We start from the raw sequence: 20,886 nt of genomic DNA, 5'->3' as shown, positions 1-20,886 counted from the left end.
CTTCAATTTTTGCCAAAAGAACCAGTAGGAATACAAATTTGTTTTGTGAAGGAAAAAAAAAAAACAACTGTCCAATAGTTTTCCGGTTCACCGAACTAATTAACTAAAATAACTTTAGTTATACGCGGAAGACAAGATTCTGATCTGTCCGCATTGCCACGTTATTTAAATAGAAATGGTGAATGTTGGTTGCTTTCAATAGATATTTTACCCGATTACATCTGAGCAATGCTCTTAGGGTGTATATTTCAAACTCTTAGGAACCGATTTAGTTTGCCTAGTTGACGTAGAATATAACCATACAGCAACTACGTTTTCATAAGTCATAAATCATCCGCTTCGTCAATATTTAATCTAGTTGATAATAACATATGCTTTTTTAGGAAAGACACTCTCAGTAGCCAACTATTCGTGACTGATAGAGCCAAGCTGGATGTAAAAGATCATAGAATTCTTAAATTTTTGCGAAAAGAACCAGTTTGGAACACAAATTTGTTTTGTGAAAAAAAAAAAAAAACTGACCAATAGTTTTCCAGATCATTTTTTTTTTTTTTTTTCAGTCTTTCGAGGTTCAAGATGAACCGAATTTCATCTCTACTTGTTTTCACAATCCGTACTTCTATTCCATCGGCAAATTATCTGTCCAAGTAGATAGTTTCAAAATCTAAAAATCATGAATTCATCATCACGTCTGGCAGATCGGATCGCTTGAATTAGCGTTTCGATTCTGCTACCAACAAGCGCTAGGTTTGAATCATTTTCTGTGTGATAGATGTTTGTGAAAATCTCTAAGTAGTAGATGATTTTTCATCGCTTAGTGCGAGATCACCACCTTGCTTATTGGTTTGCTGAAGGGGAAGGTCCATGTTGAGTTTCACAGCAAAACTTCCCACTCTTTCTGAAACCGAAGATGGTTTCAGAGAGAGAAAGAAAGAAATCCTTGCTCTCACTTCGATCTTTTCCACACTTCACAAAGTGTGGGGGAATCCAATAACGATCAGTGTCTTCGCTAACGCGAAACCTGTTACGTAATTAACGACTGCCAACAGCGAATTCCACAACTAATTTGATCTGTAAAGAGTTTTCTGCTTACGTCATTCATCTTTAAATGAACCCTACAGAAAGGTTTGGAAAGATTCAACAAGACGTTTCTCCTCTCTTCTGCAATTATTATTATTACTTAGCACTTCCCAGGGATAACAGGATTTGGAGGAAGCTATTTCGCAGATCATACTGCAATCCTCCCATTAAATGAATTTTCACTGTTAATTTCGTTTATTCGGAATGGCTCGTTTGCTTTATAGAAAGAAAAATTAGTTTCTGAGAGGGAAAACCTTTAACACTTCCGTATGAGATCGGTTCACTTTTCTGGAAAAAAAACTTTCAGAAATATTTCTATCGTCACAGTGAGCAGTTGTCCTTCCAACTGCGCTACGAATATATTTCCATTTCCCACTGCGCTTCGACTGAGTGGTTTTTCTCTCCTGTCACTCAATGTTTGTGTAATAACGACTTTTTATTCAGACGCTTCTCTGTTAATGCCAACCCTTGATCCTATTCGTTCCTGCTGATTTCCTTTTGCTTATATTTTTTTACTTATACGGTATCGTAGAGTTCAAATTTTGCTAACATTTTTATTGATAGCAGCACTAAATCTTTTTCTTATTTAATGAAAAAAAGCAAACACTCTTTACCATTAGTTATTTAAATTATGATTTCGATACCATTTTCTATTGGATGGCAAAAGAACAGAACATGTTAACGTGTGGATTCAAGAGTCTGAGGTAATTTTTCCCCAATGCTGACAGACAAAAATACAGTTTCAGTCTCATAAAAGAGACAAAGTGAGCCTCGGAATATCCACACTAATAGACGTAATGCACAAATCTACTGACGGACTTTTGGTGATAATGCAATTACAATTTTCTCAAAAAAAGGTTTCACATATTTTTGCATTTCACAACGCTAAAAACATAACGTTTCTCCTCCTCTTGAAATGACATCAAACTCTAACTTTTTGTCAGCTTTAGCGCTGAAACAAGGAACGAAGACGAGGCTTTTCTTTTGCAGAGGACACTATTTAATTACAGAATTACAGTACGTCGTGCTGAAATCCGAAATTCCTAGAGAAGATAGATGAATTAAATATTTTGACAAGTTCACTCCCCCCCCCCCCCCTCTAACACACAAATGCCCGGTGTTCTGTGCATTTTTATAGTAAGGATGAAATTCAATAATAATAAGCAAGATTGCGTTTTCTTTCTTCTTATCTACTCAGAACTGTCTCTACAAACAATTACAAAACAACCTAATATTAATCAAATCAAATGTTATTAGATTTTTGACCTTCTCAGTTTCTTACACTCCCGAAAGTTTAGTATTTAGAATAAGTATTAAAATTTGTCAAGTCGTTTCAAATGGGGAGCTTCCGTAGATCAGTCACTTTCGATTATACGCATCGGTTGGAAAGACGCGGATTCAGAACCGCCTATTATTATGTTCTTCGCCTAAATTAGGCGAAGAACACTTACCGGGGCTTTTTACAGTTGAAGCTGAGTTAGCTGGTGTCGTATGAGGGTGGTAGGGTTTTTTCTCACAAAACCTCGAGGTTTTCATCCCACAAACACACGTAATTTACATACAAATATCAATAGATATATGGCCGACCACCCTATCCTGGAATATCAGGTTAGGAAATCCAAGGATGGAAGATCATGGGAGCGTAAAGGCTTATCAAAATCATAGGAAGAAGAAGAAGTAGTAAAAAAACAAAACCAACGAGAGTGTGTCTACACCAGATATGTGAAGTTGCTCCTTTAGGTTCAACCGATACGATAAAATTGATGCCACGAGACAAGAAAGTGGTTACCAAATGCAGCGTTTTCTTGCTTGTTAATAGTAGTGTATGGTAATACAGCGATTTTTGTAAATTTATACAAATTGGTACAAATCCATTATCTATATCTTTAAAATAACCATTGACTATTAAGACAGTTTATCAAAATATTTAATAAATACAGAAGAAATAATAGAATAATTAAAAACACGGAACACTCTATCAAAATTTACTTCAGGTTTTCTACTCGGCAAAACTTACTAATTGACTTTAAAGCATATTTTTCCAAGTTAAATAAACTTATAATAAAAACAACTTTAACAGTTCATTATATTTCAAACAAGTTACGTTAGAAAATTGTAAATAGCATTGCTATATTTTATTACAAATCCAATGCATGTGACGATGTTATTAAAGGTATTGTAATTACGTCGAAAATAACAGAAAAATTAACCAAAACCTTTATTACACTGCATAATTAAATATTCCGCGAGATAATACAATAAACTTATACAAATTGGTACAAATCCATTATCTATATCTTTAAAATAACCATCGACTATTAAGTATTATTAAGTATTAAGTATTGAGAGTATTATTAAATTTTATGCATTCAAATACAATTTATACTGAATAGATGCCGTATTTTTTTACAGTAATAATTAATGAGATTTTGCTTAACCGCGACTTTAATTAAGCATATGTTTCACCTGATGATATTGTACTTATTTAGTTATTAGGGTAAGTACTAAAAGAGCATGATGAATGTATTATTTGCAGAATGGTCTAGAAAGAAGAGGAATAAACAAGATAAGAAGAGAGACAAAAGCGAATCACAGAATTTCTCACGAACAGTTAAAGAATTTCTTTTGTAATTTTGTGTTTAAAGAATAAACAAAATGAGCATAAATTATATTAGTAATGAAATATGAAGAAATGATGAGGCGCCGTAATCCCATGGACTGGAAGATAGAGTGAGTTTTTTTGTTTTTAATATAGTGTAATTAATGTAACTGATTAATGGTATATAAAATGTTAGTTTGTTATTGTAGTTCTCTGTTTTATATGATGTGAATGTCATCTTTTGCTTCACTAAGTGCGTTGGTACAATTCCAAAGTTCATGTTTTAATGTTCCATAACAGCTTAGGTGTTTTAGATTGCGTTTCAGGTTGTTGAGGAGTGTGGGTATAAGATGCTGTCTCACAGTTGGGCTGCATGAGATTTTACAGTGCTTAGTTGTGTAAAGGGTTATTTGTGGATCGTGTTATGCGATATGTACCTCTGTTATAAGATCAGCGCTATCGAAATAATTTCTTAGTAATAGGATATAAGATCTCAAATTTTTAATGCCCTGGATTTCTGTATATTGCGGGGTTCAGTTACCTAGTCATGTGTAATGGACCTTCAGAGTACAATTGAAACAATTCTTTGCATTTTTTTTTTCTAATTTTGCTAGGCGACTGACTCCGTTTATGTAAATCGTTATACCTGTACCTGAGTACCGATTCACAAATTCCGTGATATACGAGTTCTTTTACATTAGCTGGAATTATCTATGGTTTGGAAGAGTTTCGCATCAATAATATGCAGTTTGGTATGCAATTATTTTACATTTTTATCCAATTTAAGATGGTGTGTGTTAATTTTGGGACTGTGACAGCTGTCATTGCCAATACACTGATATGCATGTAGTAAGGCAGTAGTATTTATGTGGTATATAACAATCATCATCATAATAAAAATTATTAGTATTAGAAATTTTTAAAGTTTCCCAACATAAAAGCTCTACATTGTAATAAGAACATAGTTTTCTCAACATCTAATAGAACACCCAGAAAAAATTACTATTACTATAAATTGCACTGAATATTTTGGTAAAATAAATCGATTACTTTTAAACATGAAATGAACTAATACAAATACCAACTTGGGTTTTGCATAGCACGGTATTAAAATGAAAAGGATGTATTGTCACAAATAAGCATCATATTGGCATAAAATACATGATATAACACTGAGAAAAAATTTTATAAATCCATTTCCATTATTAAAAGTAACGTATCATTGATACGTCAATAGGTGTTCTAACCTTGTATCGAGATATTTTCTAGATATCATGCAAAATATCAAGGTGGCATAGCGAAGGGGAGACAGTTTTCGCCAAGCATCATGTGAGGTGGATACAAACGTCTATGATTATTTCTTATTTCTATAAATTCCAACAGATGATTCTGATTAATGTGTACAATAATTGCTGTGCTGTTTGCAAGAATTGCAGTTCCGTTTTGTCAAAACAGGAATGCTATCGTTTTGAACGAACCACGTGAATTATATCCAAGACACAGTACTTCACTAATATAAAGGACAACTAACACTGTTCACTCGAAAAACTAGAATTCCCTCCCCCGCTCTAAAAACCTCAGTATCTTAATAAAGTAGCTTGAATTCAACATAATTATAATGTTTCTGTTGGCTGCAGTTAACGTTAATTTTAGATATTTCAGTATATACAGAAAACAATCAAAGCTGCCTATAATATGAGTTTCTGATTTTTTTTATTCTTGCTTTGGGCGTTATTATTTAACTGATCGTGATAGGCACGATAACGTAAATTCCGAGGTAGAATATGAATATTAGTTTACACATGCGTAGCATTTTATTTATTTTTAAGAAGTGGTGGAGATTAATTCTGAGCAAACGATTGCAGACATTCTTAAAAATGTAGCGTTTCGTAATAGCATTCTTTTATAGTGGCACGTTCCTTATCAAAACTTCGTACTTTTATCTAGATGAGACGATTGGACAAATTTTTAGAAATTCCAAACAGCAAATTCCCTGAAATACCATCTGGCTCGTGAGGAATTATTATTATTAATTCGCAACAATTTTCAAATAAGAATAATCAGATTAAAATCAAAATTAAACCAAAGGGACGAACGAAATCGTGTGTACATCCTAAACCTCATTCTTTGTTAAATTTCGCCCAGTCAGAGGGGAGTTGTATACAATTTCGAAATGTTTTGTTCATTTGTCCCATGGAAACAAAAACAGAAGTGTGGCTCAGCATTTCGAATACCAAGTTTCAACGAAATCATCTGGTCAGAGACAAAAAATAACTTGTATAATTAAGGACGAACAAAACGAATCTATTAGAGACCTTCTTGTGAAAATCATGAAGATACTTGATTACAGCTTTCAAACCAAATGCTTGGTTTATATTTCAGGCCCACTGTAACGCTCAACATGACCGGCGCATAAACAGCTGAGAAAATATTACAATACTCTAGGTGTTTTAATAATAGGGCCACACCTACTTTCTTCTTGAACTATCTCAAATGCTTCTCAAGTGAGTTGAGATCTGGGGACAGGGAAGATTTATTTATAGTATAAGGCCACTCAGTAATGCGAATTCCTCACATTACTGAGTGGCCTTGGATAAGTGCATTTTCTTTTTGAAAGCAACAATCATCAGAGTAAAAACAAAAAAAAAATATAACTTTCGGGATGCACGCGAACTGGACACTGTTTAAATCATCGAATATATTTATTTACTTCGTATGGGGTTCCCCCCTTTCCTTCCCTGTCCCTTAGGACGGGCTGATACTTCCTAATGAAGGATTGGGTATATATTTTATGACTGTAGATCCATGTGTGTGTGTGTTCACGGGGCCTGTTTGACTGTTCTGGAGTACGAAAAACCCTCTACCTCTGTATGAGGCAGGCAACTTACGTTTAGTCGAAAGAGACCAGATAAAGGTTTCTCACGTCACTGACGGGAGTCGAACCCAGGTCATTCCGACCTGGGATTCGTCTATACTTACTGAGCTACGGAGGTTCACAATCATCAGATATGATGGATAGTGAGTTTCTTCATACGCTTGCTTACAATATATGCAGGATACAAATATGGATTTGTGCCCCTTTCTGTATGTCTCCAGAATTTAACTTTCACTCAAGCATTGTGAGTGGAGATATCACTACGGATGGTACAACTGCCAGCTCTCATACTTCGTATTTCTCTGTTCATGGGCTTAAACCTATCTCGGGGGAGGGGGGGTGAGATATGACTATTTCGCCTTTTCATAATTAGCCAGCCTGGTTGGCCGAGTGGTTAGAGTATCCGCTCTCCAGCCAAAAGGCTGCGGGTTCGAATCTCGCCGTGGACATGGATGTTTTTCTGTGAAAATACTAGTGGTGGTGGTAGATGGCATTGATGTAGTTGCGGTTAGTTATGGTTGGTGAAAAGTTGTAAAGTAGGTGCCCTCCCTTGATGAGTCTATGGACTCCCTGGAGGTGTTAGGTAATAATAATAAAATAATGATCGTTAAAAAGTCCAACCCAAACTCTAGATAGAGACAGCCTTTAGAATTTCATGATTTCTTATGAAGTAACACTTATTGAAAATCTGATAAGGATTTACTTTTTTTTTTTTTTGATAAAATGCAATTTGTTGTTATTATTGTTGTTCGGATTAAAGCAAGCCGGAGCGCTCTCTTGTTTTTCACTCAAGTATCCAGAAGGGAGAATCCAAATGCGCCCTGTCCAAGTATAAGGAAAGTTGCAGACACAGGTACTAAATTAAGCAAATTAAAATATGCACTTTACATTTTATATGATATTAAACCACAACTGTCTGTCATGAATTAAACAATTTGAGCTACTGAGTTAACTCAAATTATCACTGAAGATTTCATGAGAACACTGCATATACAACATATAGCAGCTATGTTTGTATGAAACCCTCATCTCTCAGCAATAGGAAGCCCCATCGTACGGTGGAAATAAGAGTACGGATTTTGGAGATAACTGATTGATGAGATTCTCAAGAGCTATCAAAAGATCTCTCCAGCGGTTGTTACGTGTTGTGGACATTCACTCCACGCAGAGCAAATCCTCAGAGATGACTGCTTTTAAATTTCTTATTCAAACACTAGGTTTAATCTTTGGGGGGGGGGCGAGTTTAGTAGACGATTTGAGAACACACACTACCCATCACATACGACCTATGACTGAGCATTTGCAATGATCGCTAATTCATAAGTAGTATAGAAATAGAAGACCCAACACAAGATAAATAAAAAAAAAATGAATTTTATTATTTAGTAAAAGATTTTTGGAATATTTTCTAGTGTTTTTAACTTTTTCTTTGCGGGGGGGCAGAGCCCCTTGGTTCGCCCTCTGGGTGCGCCACTGAGTTCGATTATACTCGGCTTGGAAAGGAAAGTAAATGAGGACCAGTCGTAATAATTATTATTGTACTAAAGCAAAAGTCAACTATTGTTAGAGCTGTAGAATATCATTTAAGTGAAGATGCTGAGTGACACACCTGTAGAAGTTAGACAAATAAGTTTCAGCATCAAACCAGCAGCATTTCTAAAATGTTTTAAAACCAAACAAACCGACCTATAGAAAATGAGGCAGGAGAAGAAAATAATTAAATTTGTTGAGTTTTGGTTTATGGTAAGTGCTGCAAGGTAGAGCTAATGAGTCATAACATCCTGCCAATCAGCAAGGGTTGCACGCACTTAGTTGTCGGTTCCTACACTGTTTCATAAACGTCCGATTATGTCTGCATGAAATGTCACATGGGTTTAATTGCGCTCTCTTGAAGGCTATTGGCTGAGTCGACACTGTGCACTTTGCACTGTCTGACCTTGCTTACTGGAAGGCTGAAGTTATTTGAAGCAACTTTATGCCGAAAGTTAAGATCCTACATACTGTCCTTTCGAATTTACATGGTTTCTAAGAAACCTTCGATTTATTTGACATTCATTTAATGAATAATGGATCTGTAATCATGTCAATGACTTTCACAAATAATAACTGCATGCAGTATTTGATTCATTTGTGATTCACTATACTTCATTAGATATTCAAAGCAACTAAAGCGTGGCATCTCAGGGCGCAGCTCTGCTCACATGCTCGCCAGGCTGGAGAATGTGACAGTTCATTAATACACGAGTGAAAATAATTGTCTAAGGGGAAATATTCAGAAATTATAATTAAATGTCATATTTACACGAATATTTCCTTATATAAGATAACGAATTTATTTAATTTTTGAACTGTCGTTTTAAACTGATGTTATATGATTTGTCAATAAATGAATATTTTTGAAATGAGGGACTTCTTTCCTAAATGAGTTGATATGCTTTTAGGGGAAACCGTTGTTTCAAGCTAATAGCCATTAAAAAGTTTCATGTTTTAAATAAAAGATCGATATGTGGTAAATTAATAATTTAATTAGCCTTCTTTAAGTAAATAGAACTTAGAACTATTAAATTCAGATGATCAATTGTCTGTCCATATTTGTTCTCCCTGAAATAAATTTTAAACTTGTTAAGTGAGTTTAGTAAAACGTTGTATGAATATTATACTGCTAGAAACATCTGAGTGATATCATAAATCCCAAAATGAAGAAAAGGGGACACTATACACCGCTTTTTTTAAGGGGAGTTTCCAGTTACTGGATTCGGAGTTATTATACGCATGAAATAATATAGAATCGTGGTTCAAGTGGAATGGAGTTGTTCAAATATATGGGACATATACATTTAGCTCCACCAACTCGTGGCATATCACTGTGGTTATAAAAAAACTGTGCACAAAAGCTATCCGTCAATGTATCACGAATAGCATCTTAGGAGTAGGCGTTATTTGCGACTTCGAGAAGAGCCCTCATTGGATCCTTCGAATCTGGGGAATTATAAGGCAACAGTAACGTCAGATAATATACTGATAAATAAGAAGTATGAATATCCCTTACCTGAAATTGGTATAGAAAACCTTCAATTAAAAATAGTTCCGGAGAAAGAGAAACATGAATAGGAGAGCCCATCTTTCTACATCTTTTCAAACACAACAGATGTTCTAGAAAAGCATATAGGAGAGCAGGAGCAACTGCTCAGTTACTTAGATTACCTCATTCCAGTAAGTCAAGTGATGATATTAAGAAGAGCGAGAAATTAATATGTCACCTAAATACGTTTACAAATAAAAATATGTATGCTACGATGCAATTAGAATCTACGGTTCTGGTGAAAAAGCGAAGGCTTTAATTTTATATTAGTTTTCTTTTCGCTAAGTTCATTTTAATTTCTACACTCAACTGCCAAAATAATAGAAATATCTTATGCTGAATGGAATCCACCAGTAGCAGCCACTGAGAATACGTAACAGATTCTAGATATAAATAAGCAATACATTAGGTCCAGGACACAGTATCTATTTCTTTAAGCTTGTGTATTTTGAGCTTAGGCATAGGTTAGTGACCGAACGAAGGATGCTAGTAGGAACTAGACAAGCTGCGGAGTATCTCTGAATCCGTTGCCCTCATAAGGATGGCCACGAACAACAACGGATTATGCCAAAAATGTAATAAACGAACAATATGAAGTCAACATCAAACATGTGGTCGGAAATCGCTGATCAGTGCATGAGGCAGACGTAGATTCAAGAGCAAAGAGTTAAAGTCGTGCTACAACTGCTTAAGTAAGTATGTCTCGGACACTGTCCAGAATGGGGTAGTATAGCAGCATACAACTATGAGGATTATCGTCTTATCCAACAAAAACAGAGGACTGAAGAAAGGTGGTATGGAATTATACTTTTCTTCACTCTTTTGATGTCTTCTGTTATTTCATGGAGACAGAAGACACAATAGCATTGCTGCCACCATACTGCTTGCAATAATACAGTAGCAGTGGAGTGATGGCGAAACCTGCCTGTACATTCGTGTTGATCATCTACCCTTCCAACAGTAAAGTGCCAAGTCGGAAGGAATTTGTCATCTAGACAAATGGTGAATGTAATAATTTATCTTAATGAACTGGTTCGATCACTCACAGGATATATACTTAAAAACTAAAAAAACATCTTTGAGTACAGCGAACAAAATGTTATAAGCAAAAACTTCCGGTTATAAAATCTGATAGAACTACATGAATATATCATCTCTCTCTCTCGAGTGAGATCCTGTGGTATACTTCTGGAATTTCGTGAAGTCAATGTCGCATGTATATCGGGGTTATTCTGAGGGCTAGTTCAACACATCACTATGTGGGTATCTGTAATGAACTGGCTAGTCTGTGCAGTTTAAATGTCATTTGAACACGCCGTTTTAATTCTTAAAATAACTACAACAAAAATGTCTCTTCTCTTCATGTATACATAAATCAGCGCTGGTTGCTTGATAATGATCCATGAAAATGGATGGAAATTAATGAAATCAAATAACACTTCACTAGTTCGGGAACTTGTTGACGATATATAAAAGGCGGTGATATCTAACTATTTAGGAGTGTTCATACTTCGACTTCTAGTACAATGAATCCCCTTAACCAAATGAAACCAACAGAAATCCCATTAAGAAATCAAAGAGTTATATTGTACATTAATGCCGACAGTTAAAAGGCGTTGTATATAATTTGACTGATCGCTGTTAGTGAAACCAGTTTCAAAACCTGCGAAGAGTCGGCAGGAATGCTGTTTCTTTGAAATTTGATAATGAAATATTTACAGTGCTCTACTAACGATCTGAAGCAATCTAATAACTGATATAATTGATTGTGCATAAAAATTTTATTAATAAAGTCTGAATCATTATAATCAGCACAGAATTATGATTTTTGCCCCAATCCAATCTCACATTCATGTCTTTCTCTAACGAACTTGAGACCGCATACGAGAAAGCTTGTGTTTTTGAGGTTAATAGTCCGACCTCTTTGTCTTAAGAACAAATTCAGTTAAACTAAATGGAAGTACTTAGTTTATCGGAATAGAAGAGGAGTCTATTGTCTGTTTTTAGCAAATACCAATCTGAAGATCCGAATCTTTCTCTTGAATCTTTAAATTATCAATACTGAAAATGTCGAAAATGTCTACTGGAGAATATTGTTGCATTGAAAACGTGATCTTTCATAGCTGAAAACTAGTCTGAAAATACACTGCATTATGCCAATTAAATGATTGCACAATAAACTATTTGCCACTTTTCAATTATCGAGATATAAGACAAATTATGGTACCTATATTTCCTTTAAAGTGACATCTCAAAACTGATAATAACTATCTGATCTGATTTGCCATTTTCTTCTACGCTGCTAACATGCGAAAACAAAATTGCATGAATTGCAAAATTGTAGTTAAACGATTGCGAATCATTTTATGATTAAGTGTTTGTTTCCAAATGATAACATTTTTCTATAGCAAGAACATCTAGGGCTATCCGTTGGGCAGTTTGCACATGGTTTTACTACGATTTCATTATATAGTTTTAATGTAGCACTCACTGTAAATGCTAGTTGGGAATTGTTGTAAGTTCGATAATATAAAACTGCTTGTAAAATATCACTGATTAGACTGATATGCTTACTAATATTGATGGAACAATGACAAGAATGGAAGAAAGAAAAGAATGCAAAAATTAGAATTACTAAAACTTTGCGAATCCCTCTCTAAGTCTCTTGATGTCTAAAGATAAATCATATTAACACTGTTATTCGGGTGTGTGGGAAATCACCTCACTGGAAATAATTCTGCCAACGAAAGTTTTCCCAATTTCGCAGAAAAAATTTTCTTACAAGAAAAACTCCAGACTCGTCCCTGGAAAATTATTTATTTATTTATTATTATTATTATTTTGCCTACCTTCTTCTATAAAGAGTCTATCTATGAGAAGATGAGAAGAAATTTTGCTTTTTCTGTCATTCGGTAAATGCTAGCCGATTTTGAAACCCGGACGACCCAATAGCAATCCGGAAATTTGTACATTAGGTACATTGAAAATATGGTGAATCAGAAGATTTCAAATTTTACAATACTCACTATAAAGACATCCTCCCTGCCATTATGATGAGCATTTTCTTTCTCATTACCACCTTTGTCAAAAGTAATGGGATATGTTTTAAAGCGAAGCCGCGATGCGATTCATAGCTTATGGCAAAATACAGCATAATTAAAGTAATTATATTCGCGCGTAGAAGCAACAGGAAAGAGCTAATTAACACGCTTAAGCGTACTGTATTTATGATTTAAAATGAATATATTTTTTGTGCTAAATCAAAATATTTTGCTGTTTATCACATCAGGTCCACAATTTTTTGATGTTACTTAGGATGTTTGAGCTTTGTCGTTTGATAACTGAAGATATAAAGTCCTCATAAATAGGATAAAAATTAAATCTGTTGGCGTGTTTAAATTATTACGAAAAAAAAACTAACTCATGATTAAGGGGAAGGGGGAAACTTACCTACGCATTCGTGGGCTTCATGCGCGGTGGCTCTACCCCAGGGTCGGTCAAAGTGGAAAGGTTTACACTTCTCGCAGTCTCTACCAGCTGTATTATGTTTACAGTCACATACAAGCAAACCCTCCCTATTATGGATGCATCGTGAAGCGTGGCCGTTACATTTGCATCGTCCACCGACTGCAAAGTCTGACACTGCATAATAGTAGCTTTCTCGAAGACTGTAAGAGTCATTATCGCTGGGTTCTGGAGTCCAGCCAGAGAGTCTGTTGAAAACAACTTTGATGTCAGTGGCAGTCACCCAATCCTGAAGAACGGGACTGTTATCAAAATCGTAAGCAGATGGACGCCCTTCGAGGGTACTGAAAGCAATGCGAGCCCCTGAGATTGGTTCCACATTGGACTGTGCATCTGTACAGAGGGCTTCTTGCTCGTTGGCTTTGGTAATTATGGCTCGGTTATGTCTGCCGTACATTTTTCGGCACTGGCTGGAGTAGAACTGGAAGGGATGCCACGTCTTACCATAGTCCATGCTTTTGTAAATAGCCATGGAATCGGGTTTCTGATTACAGAACTGGACGCTGATGTATGTCAATTCGTACTTCTTGCTCAGGCTGAGCGTGAGGGACACGTTATGCAAGGACTGCGTAAACGGCTCCGCCATCCAGCAGGTCACGTTATTCGGATTGTTTAGGTCAGTTAAATAACTCGTGGGATGTCGACGTTTGGGATGGCTAGCATCACATATCTGACAGTTTCGTACGACTTCCCCTTTATCGTCCGTAGATGTGACGCAGTAACGACTTGGGGGATTGCCGCATTCGCTAGATGCTTTCACTTCTTTCCCAAAAGCGGCGTTTACAAAGTCCGGAATACACCGACGCGGATTACCCAACTCATCATAGCAAGGGTCCGGAGGATTTTGCTGGGCGGCGAACATACTTAAGAAATTGGCAGAGGCGGAGGCAACCAGAGCCACGAGCCCGATCATCACTGCTTGAGACCACATGGCGAAATGTCACTTTTACTCTGTTGGTCTGCTGAAGTGTAATGATGATATCAGCATCAGTTGGGCTGCCGCCAGGTGATGTGGACTGTAGCTCTCCGCGTGGAGACTGACAACAGGATGACACGCACGCTCGCTACTCACCAGGTCTACGATTTCAATATCCGCCGGCGGTCCGCACCAATGCCGCGTTCTGTGCACCCATGACGAGCAGCGCAGACGCTAATCGCTCGCCCTGACTTAACGCGGTTGGTACAGCTCCTCTCTCTCTCTCTCTCTTTCTCTCTCTCTCTCTACACACACACACACACACACACACACAGACAGCCGGTAAGCGGCGAAGTCTCCGCAATACCGACAATCGATTCCAACTTCGTCCACACGGCTAAAGGGCACTACATACGAGGGGTCTTGGGTCTTGAATGAAAACAAGCACTCCAAAGAATCGCTTTCTCGGCTACCAAGATGCAAATTCTTAGTGAAAGAGTATACAAAGGTTTTCAGTTAATTTTGGTTATGCACATGAAAGTCAGGGAACACGACTGCATCCGAAAGATAGTCTGTCACTACGCACCACAGGTGCGACTTACACAACATGTGAGATGTCTGCGCGACGTCCTCGACAGTCTCAGTACCCACTAGCAGTTTAGGTATCAGCTCATTACTGTACTAGCACACACTACTGTCTAGAGGCCCTACTTGTGTGGTGCCGTCACCACTTCCGACTGGCATGCTGTTAGCCTGCTTTCTGACAAGTTAGCCGTAATCGTCCCAACCACGACACACCCACTCTACCGTGTAATCGGCCCGTGCGTCTAGGACTCCCATTGGAAGCGTTCCCTTCTTTCCCTGCTCTGTTTCCGAGTAAAGGGCCCCGCGCACGAAAACAGGCCTTTCAGTCACGCAAAGGCAGAGTGAAATGGCAAGATCCGCGCGTTCTCCGTCACTCCTCATTAATATGAAGCGGGATGATTGAAAGTTAGCCGCTTACTATTGTCAAGAAGCCTCTTTATACGGTCAGATCACTTCGTGACAGAATGACTCGCTTCGTTTAATAATCCGGGTATTGCTGTGACACAAATGCTCATAAAAAGTGACTTGTCAAAACGTTACGAGTAGCAACTTGAAGTTTAATTACTGAAGAAATAAGATAATACGCCTTGATATTTCCCTAAAGCAGATTATCACCCCTCCATTTTCCGCAGCAGGTACTCGGTTCATCAGTTACAGCGCCACATTTACTAGTGGCTGTGTCGATATTTAATATATGGGGATTTTTTTTTTTTTTTTCCATTAATATAATGGTCGAAGAAAGTAAAAGTATCTCTAAGAAGTTAATATTTAAATGATTTTTTGTTAAGTTTCTGATCACTATGGCAACATGTCAAATACTTAAATTACTAAAATATTAGTCGATGTCGGCTTCGGAGTTTAAAAAAAAAATTAATGTAAACGGCCTTCAAATGAGAATCAGCATCCTGATTTGTGTGTGTCGTGTTAATAATATTATTGTTGGTACAGACGTTTCTAGTTGTTGACGGATATTATTAACTTGGTGCTGTCATGTGATTAATATTGAGTAATACAGCATGCAATATTTGTCATATTTCCGACATGGGGAAAAAAACCCCGAAGGGGATGATTGAATTCGGACAGGTAAACATCTTTAAAAAACGCGTCGGAAGAAACATACAGGAAAAGATCTTCCAAAAATATTTTAACACCACCTGACTGTATCGGAATTTACACGAAGTGGAGAAGCATTCTGCAAACTCTGTAGAGAATGCAAGCATGTTTCCAGAACGTTGCTTTCTAAAGATGAAGAGTTCCTGTGCCAACAACAGCGAGAATGAATGGAACATTGGGTAAAAAGAATTAAAAAAAAAGTACTAAATTTGTCTACCTGTGAAACGTGTATTGCTCTCAACACGAATGTGATCTTTATGGTTTGCAAATGATTTAATGAGAAAGCTTGTTATAAATTAAATTAAAATATGTATAAAGTCCGTGGGGACAAAATGATCTTCAAAAAAGTGAAGGGCGCTTTGACAGTTGAGAAGCGGACTTGTGAGGCATTTTAAATAAATGTTTGCCGAATGAGAAGCTTCATCAGTGGGTATTTAGTGCTCTGAAATAAGGTTCGTCGTGGGTTTTCGAAGACTTTCCAAAACGAACTGCGCTATACTCTACAGCCAAGAGCATTTGTGGCGATATTACTGTGGCTGATATTCCATTCTAGGAAGGAATGTACTCTCTTCATGTGTAGGAACTGGGATATTATAAAGTTTATTGATGTTGAAAGTGTGTATTATGATTTCGAATTATATATAAAATAGCAGCCACGTAAGCCTAAGTTTTTTAACTTTTTATGTGAAAAGAAAAAGTTACTCCCTCTTTTGAAGAGCGAATTTCACCAGTTTCTGGAATTGTCATCAATAAAAGATAATGTAACTCCAGAGGAGATTGAAAGGTTCAGTAATCATCTCAATGGACTTAAATTGGATATGGAAAAAACGATTTAGTGATATTTTGAACTTGAAGGTGTGAATGGATGGCGAATCCTTTTACTGCAAACGCTGCTAAGGCTGATATAACATGTCAAGAACTACTAGAACTTAAATAAAATGAAGAGGGCAAATCGAATTTCAATAGTGACGGATACTGAAAACTCTGGCAAAATAAAAAAAATGTCCGTCTTATATCCACATATGTGGAAAATAATATTTAATTTAGTGCAACCTTTCCCTGCCTCATATCCAGTAGAATCAGGATTTAGTGCTGTGAATCATATTTTCGTCAAACAGAGAAACTCTGAAAATCACTGAACTTCGCTTGTTCCTTCGCTGGTATCGAACCAGATATCCAACATTCAAGGATCTCATTAAATTAAAGGTGGTTTCAACTGATTTTATTGTTTTATGTAGGGTATGTAACTTTTTTTTTTCTCTTTTTGTCAATTTAAATATTAGTGGGCGGTAAGGAAATTTTACCCTCACAAAAGTTACAAAGTGGGTGCTAAGTATTAAAAGGCTGAAGAGCACTGCTCAAAAGCCTTACACTCCAATATGAAACTTTACTTAAAGAGGGGGGGGGAGAGATGAAATCGATATTTTGTGGCTTTCCATATCTAACTCTATTGAAAATCGGCTATGGTTATGGTGAAGGAAAGGGGGACTTCTTCTCTATTCGTCTCCTGACAACAGGACTGCACGTGTCATGAAGCTTGGGCAGTCGAAGTTGTTTCCGCTACTGTCAAAGCCGTTTGCATTTTGCTGCTTCGCCACTCACCTTTAGCTTGCCATTGGTTTAGTGTCCTTAATGGGACTTTCGCTTTACGGGAGAAATGGGATTAGCAGGCCACCTCTTGAGAGATTTTAAAGCTTCACTTCCTTCCCATTTTTATTTATTTTATTTTCAGTTTATCTGTCCATCAGGAACAATGTTCATCGCTGGTAATCTTTTAACAATTACACGATTTGTTCATAATCTTCTTTACGTTACAGGATTTACTTCTTTTTTTATTTATTTATCAAACACGTGATTGCCGGAACTTCTTGTTAACTCCACAGTGCAAAGATCTATTTTTCTTCCTCCGCTCCTGTGATATTCATTTTAGAGTCTTAGAAATGACAATCATGATCGGATTCGAAATCGAAGGCTCATGTGAATCAAAGTTTAATACACGTAGTCGGGAATTTATGATTTTACTCTTTTCAAGGGGAGAGAAGTTTCTAGCAGTTATATCAAACTGAAAAGCGTGGCTTGTTAATTAAACTTATTTAATTGATAGCTCAATTTCGACAATTATTATACAACCTTTTTCCTTTGAAGAGCGCATTCGCCTTAAGATCCGCCATGACATAGTCTACGTCTGTACAAATGCTTTAATTCTCTGGAGACCAACACACACTTTTACAGTGATTCACCGTACTAACAAAATTTAAACGTGGTTTCGCTGTAACAGCAAATCACGTTTCTATTTCTTCAAGTTATTCGTCCGCATTTGGATCCTATGATACAAATTTCCGTATGCGGATCAGTATTGTCGACAGTCACGGCAAGCAGACTTCATAATTATTATTATGCTTATGATTGTTATTAACTATATTAGTTCAGGCTTTTCAGTTCAGTGACGCGTCATGTCATTCCAAATTATCGTGCACGCGCGCGTGTTTGTGCGAACGATTTTCTTATTCTACTGCTGTGGTAAATATCAGATCTATATAGCATGAGTCTACGTCCAAACACAGCAATCAAACCAATAAACAATAACTAACCAGTGCCATCTTCAGATAAGCTTAATAAAAAGCTTCGAGGATGCAAGCTGAAACATTACACCACAACTAAGGTCAACACAAATTGGGGAATCCATTTATTACAACTTAAATACATTAAAGCAAAAATGGCAAATATATATAATTTATTGTTAATATTACAAATATTGTAAAAATGTAATTTTATTCAACTGGAACTGTAAATTACCAATTACAGTTACTATTATATATATTAGTTACTCATTGTACAAAAAATCTGTATGATCTTCATTGTTTATATTAGAACAATACGTGTTGTAAATACATAATATATAAGAAAAAAATCATTATTAAAATTTTTATTGACATCTAATGTAGAAAATGAACGGTATACGCAGCACTAAGTGCTGTATTTTGTAAAATAACATGTTGGAATGTCACTCAAGATGATTATCGTAGATGTGTAAATATTTTATAGATCAATAAAAAATTATTATTACAGTTACTATTATTACTAGTATATAACCTACAATAAACTAAACAGATTAGTATATCTGCAGTATAAAATTATGAAAAAGCTGATCTTCTAGAAGCAATGAGATGATGCCAGATTTATTCTGCATTGCAATGACAGCTATCTACCTATGCCACTACGCAGTTATTCTAAAGCATTAATTTTATGCTATCTGTAGAATAAGTAGACCCACATATCGTATAACAAGGCCTCAGGCCATCTTAAACCAATATTAATAAAAATGGTATTACTTATTTTAAAAATTTTTAATTATTGTAAAAAGGTTTTTATTTACTATAAATATAATATTGGAAATGTGTAAAGATTGCAAAATGTATTATCATTTATGTATGCTTATATACAAATAGTTACCTAGCCTTTTGTATTAATCTGATTGTATATTTATACATACTAAATATACATATAAAGGAGACGATGGCACACTTCCATGAAGTACTAGGCCCGCATACTCATAATTTAAAATTTACTTATCTAACAGAAAATGTTATGATTCTTCTAAATTGCAACTTATAACATGAAAATGAGTTCGTGAGCTTAAAGAAGCGTCCTGATTTTTTATTTATTTATTTTTTATGGTTATTAGAATAGAGCAATAGCTTTATTTCCCCAAATTTGAATGGATAAAAATTTGGATTTGTAAACTGGGCACTTGAAAGTTATGAGAAGTGAAAGACATCTGGGACATCTTAAGATTGTGAAATTTTCAGAAAGAACTAAGGTGTAATATTAGAAAAAAATAAAAGACAGTTTATCATAACCAGTATTAACGCAAAAGCATGTTAATATTGGTTAACAAGCAAGAAAGCCTTGCTTCGGTTTGCCTCTGCGGAGACAAAAAAATAAAAATAAATAACAGATTGGTTATATTTATTATTTCAATTTATGAAACTGAGCATAGGCGTTACCCTCGGAATTCACCTGAAGTATATTACGACACCAGAGCATTTTACATCTCTTTCACTGCCGCCAGTGGTGTGCAGTGTGGATGATTTCATACAATTAGAACACTTTACACTGCCCTTTTCATTTTTAAATATAAACTTTAAAATAAAAAATAGGTATGCGATATAAAAATAGGGGAATGTTTATTTTGGAAATTAGACTAATCTAGCAATATGTGAATGGGGTGAGGTCTCTGAGAGCTCTCCTTTCATCTATTGCTAGATTAGAGTCAACACGAGTTGCACAACGCCCTTGAAAAAAAATCCCCCAGGCTCAGAGAGATCGACAACAATAGTATAATTAGTGCGAGTAAAAAAAGTGTCAAATAACTCGAATGAATAAAACTATTCATCAAAATCGGAAAATTATTGTCAGTATATCGTTTACCTGATTCAAGATATTCATTCTTCTGTCTGTCTGCCAGAGCCATCTAGTGTTGTTCACAATTTAAAAAACTTCGATCCAATGAAACAGTACTTTTAAACATTAAAAATATCAAAGCTGTAAGCGATACAGTTGATTTTTTTTCCTAAGATGAATTCCATCGATGTAAAGTTAAAACTTATTGCGCATTTTAATACCATGGGCGGCGGAAATGTTAGATAAACTGGAGCTACTCTAGAGATGCAGTCACAGACATCCAAGGCCCTCAAAATGATTCAGACATTGTATTCAATGAAATACATTATTTTGCGTTTATTACTTAGTTTTAATAATTGCAGATCCCATTAAATTAAGATTATTATGTTACATTAATTATTTTAAAACTTAACTAACTTTTAAACTAAACCAGATACTTGATGAAGTTGAACAAAAGCGCATTACAACTGTTGACGCATTTGTAAGATTTTTACAAAATTAATATTCCATAGAGTTCTAATGGATAATGTAAAAGTGTCTTGGACATTGGTAAGATCTCGTGTAAACAACACGACAGATAACCATTCAACTTGGAATAATTTTAGCGTGTGCAAATAATTATTTCATCTTGGTGTTGCCATTTGCCTTTTGACTGGTGAGTACTCTTCAGTGGAGTAATTTCTGTTGAAAAACCGTCTCAAGGCCAC

The 20,886-nt window shown here is 35.8% G+C and overlaps 1 protein-coding gene across 1 annotated transcript in view; it reads right to left on the bottom strand.

Moving 5' to 3' along the window:
* Positions 1–14,710, bottom strand: part of LOC150102932 (netrin-1-like) — a 178,203-nt gene extending 163,493 nt beyond the window's left edge. Inside the window, exon 1 of the mRNA XM_090397348.1 lies at positions 13,087–14,710. Within this exon, the coding sequence (XP_090253474.1) occupies positions 13,087–14,092 (1,006 nt within the window). The 5' untranslated portion in view covers positions 14,093–14,710. The remainder of the gene's footprint in view (positions 1–13,086) is intronic.
* Positions 14,711–20,886: the final 6,176 nt, after the last annotated feature.

The sequence above is a fragment of the Typopeltis vanoorti genome, chromosome 9 (assembly GCF_054136105.1).
Source record: "Typopeltis vanoorti isolate ZY-2024b chromosome 9, IOZ_Tvanoo_1.0, whole genome shotgun sequence".
In the NCBI taxonomy this organism is placed as follows: domain Eukaryota; kingdom Metazoa; phylum Arthropoda; class Arachnida; order Uropygi; family Thelyphonidae; genus Typopeltis; species Typopeltis vanoorti.
Note: the sequence above shows the minus strand (reverse complement) of the source record. Positions and strands in the feature narration are given on the sequence as shown.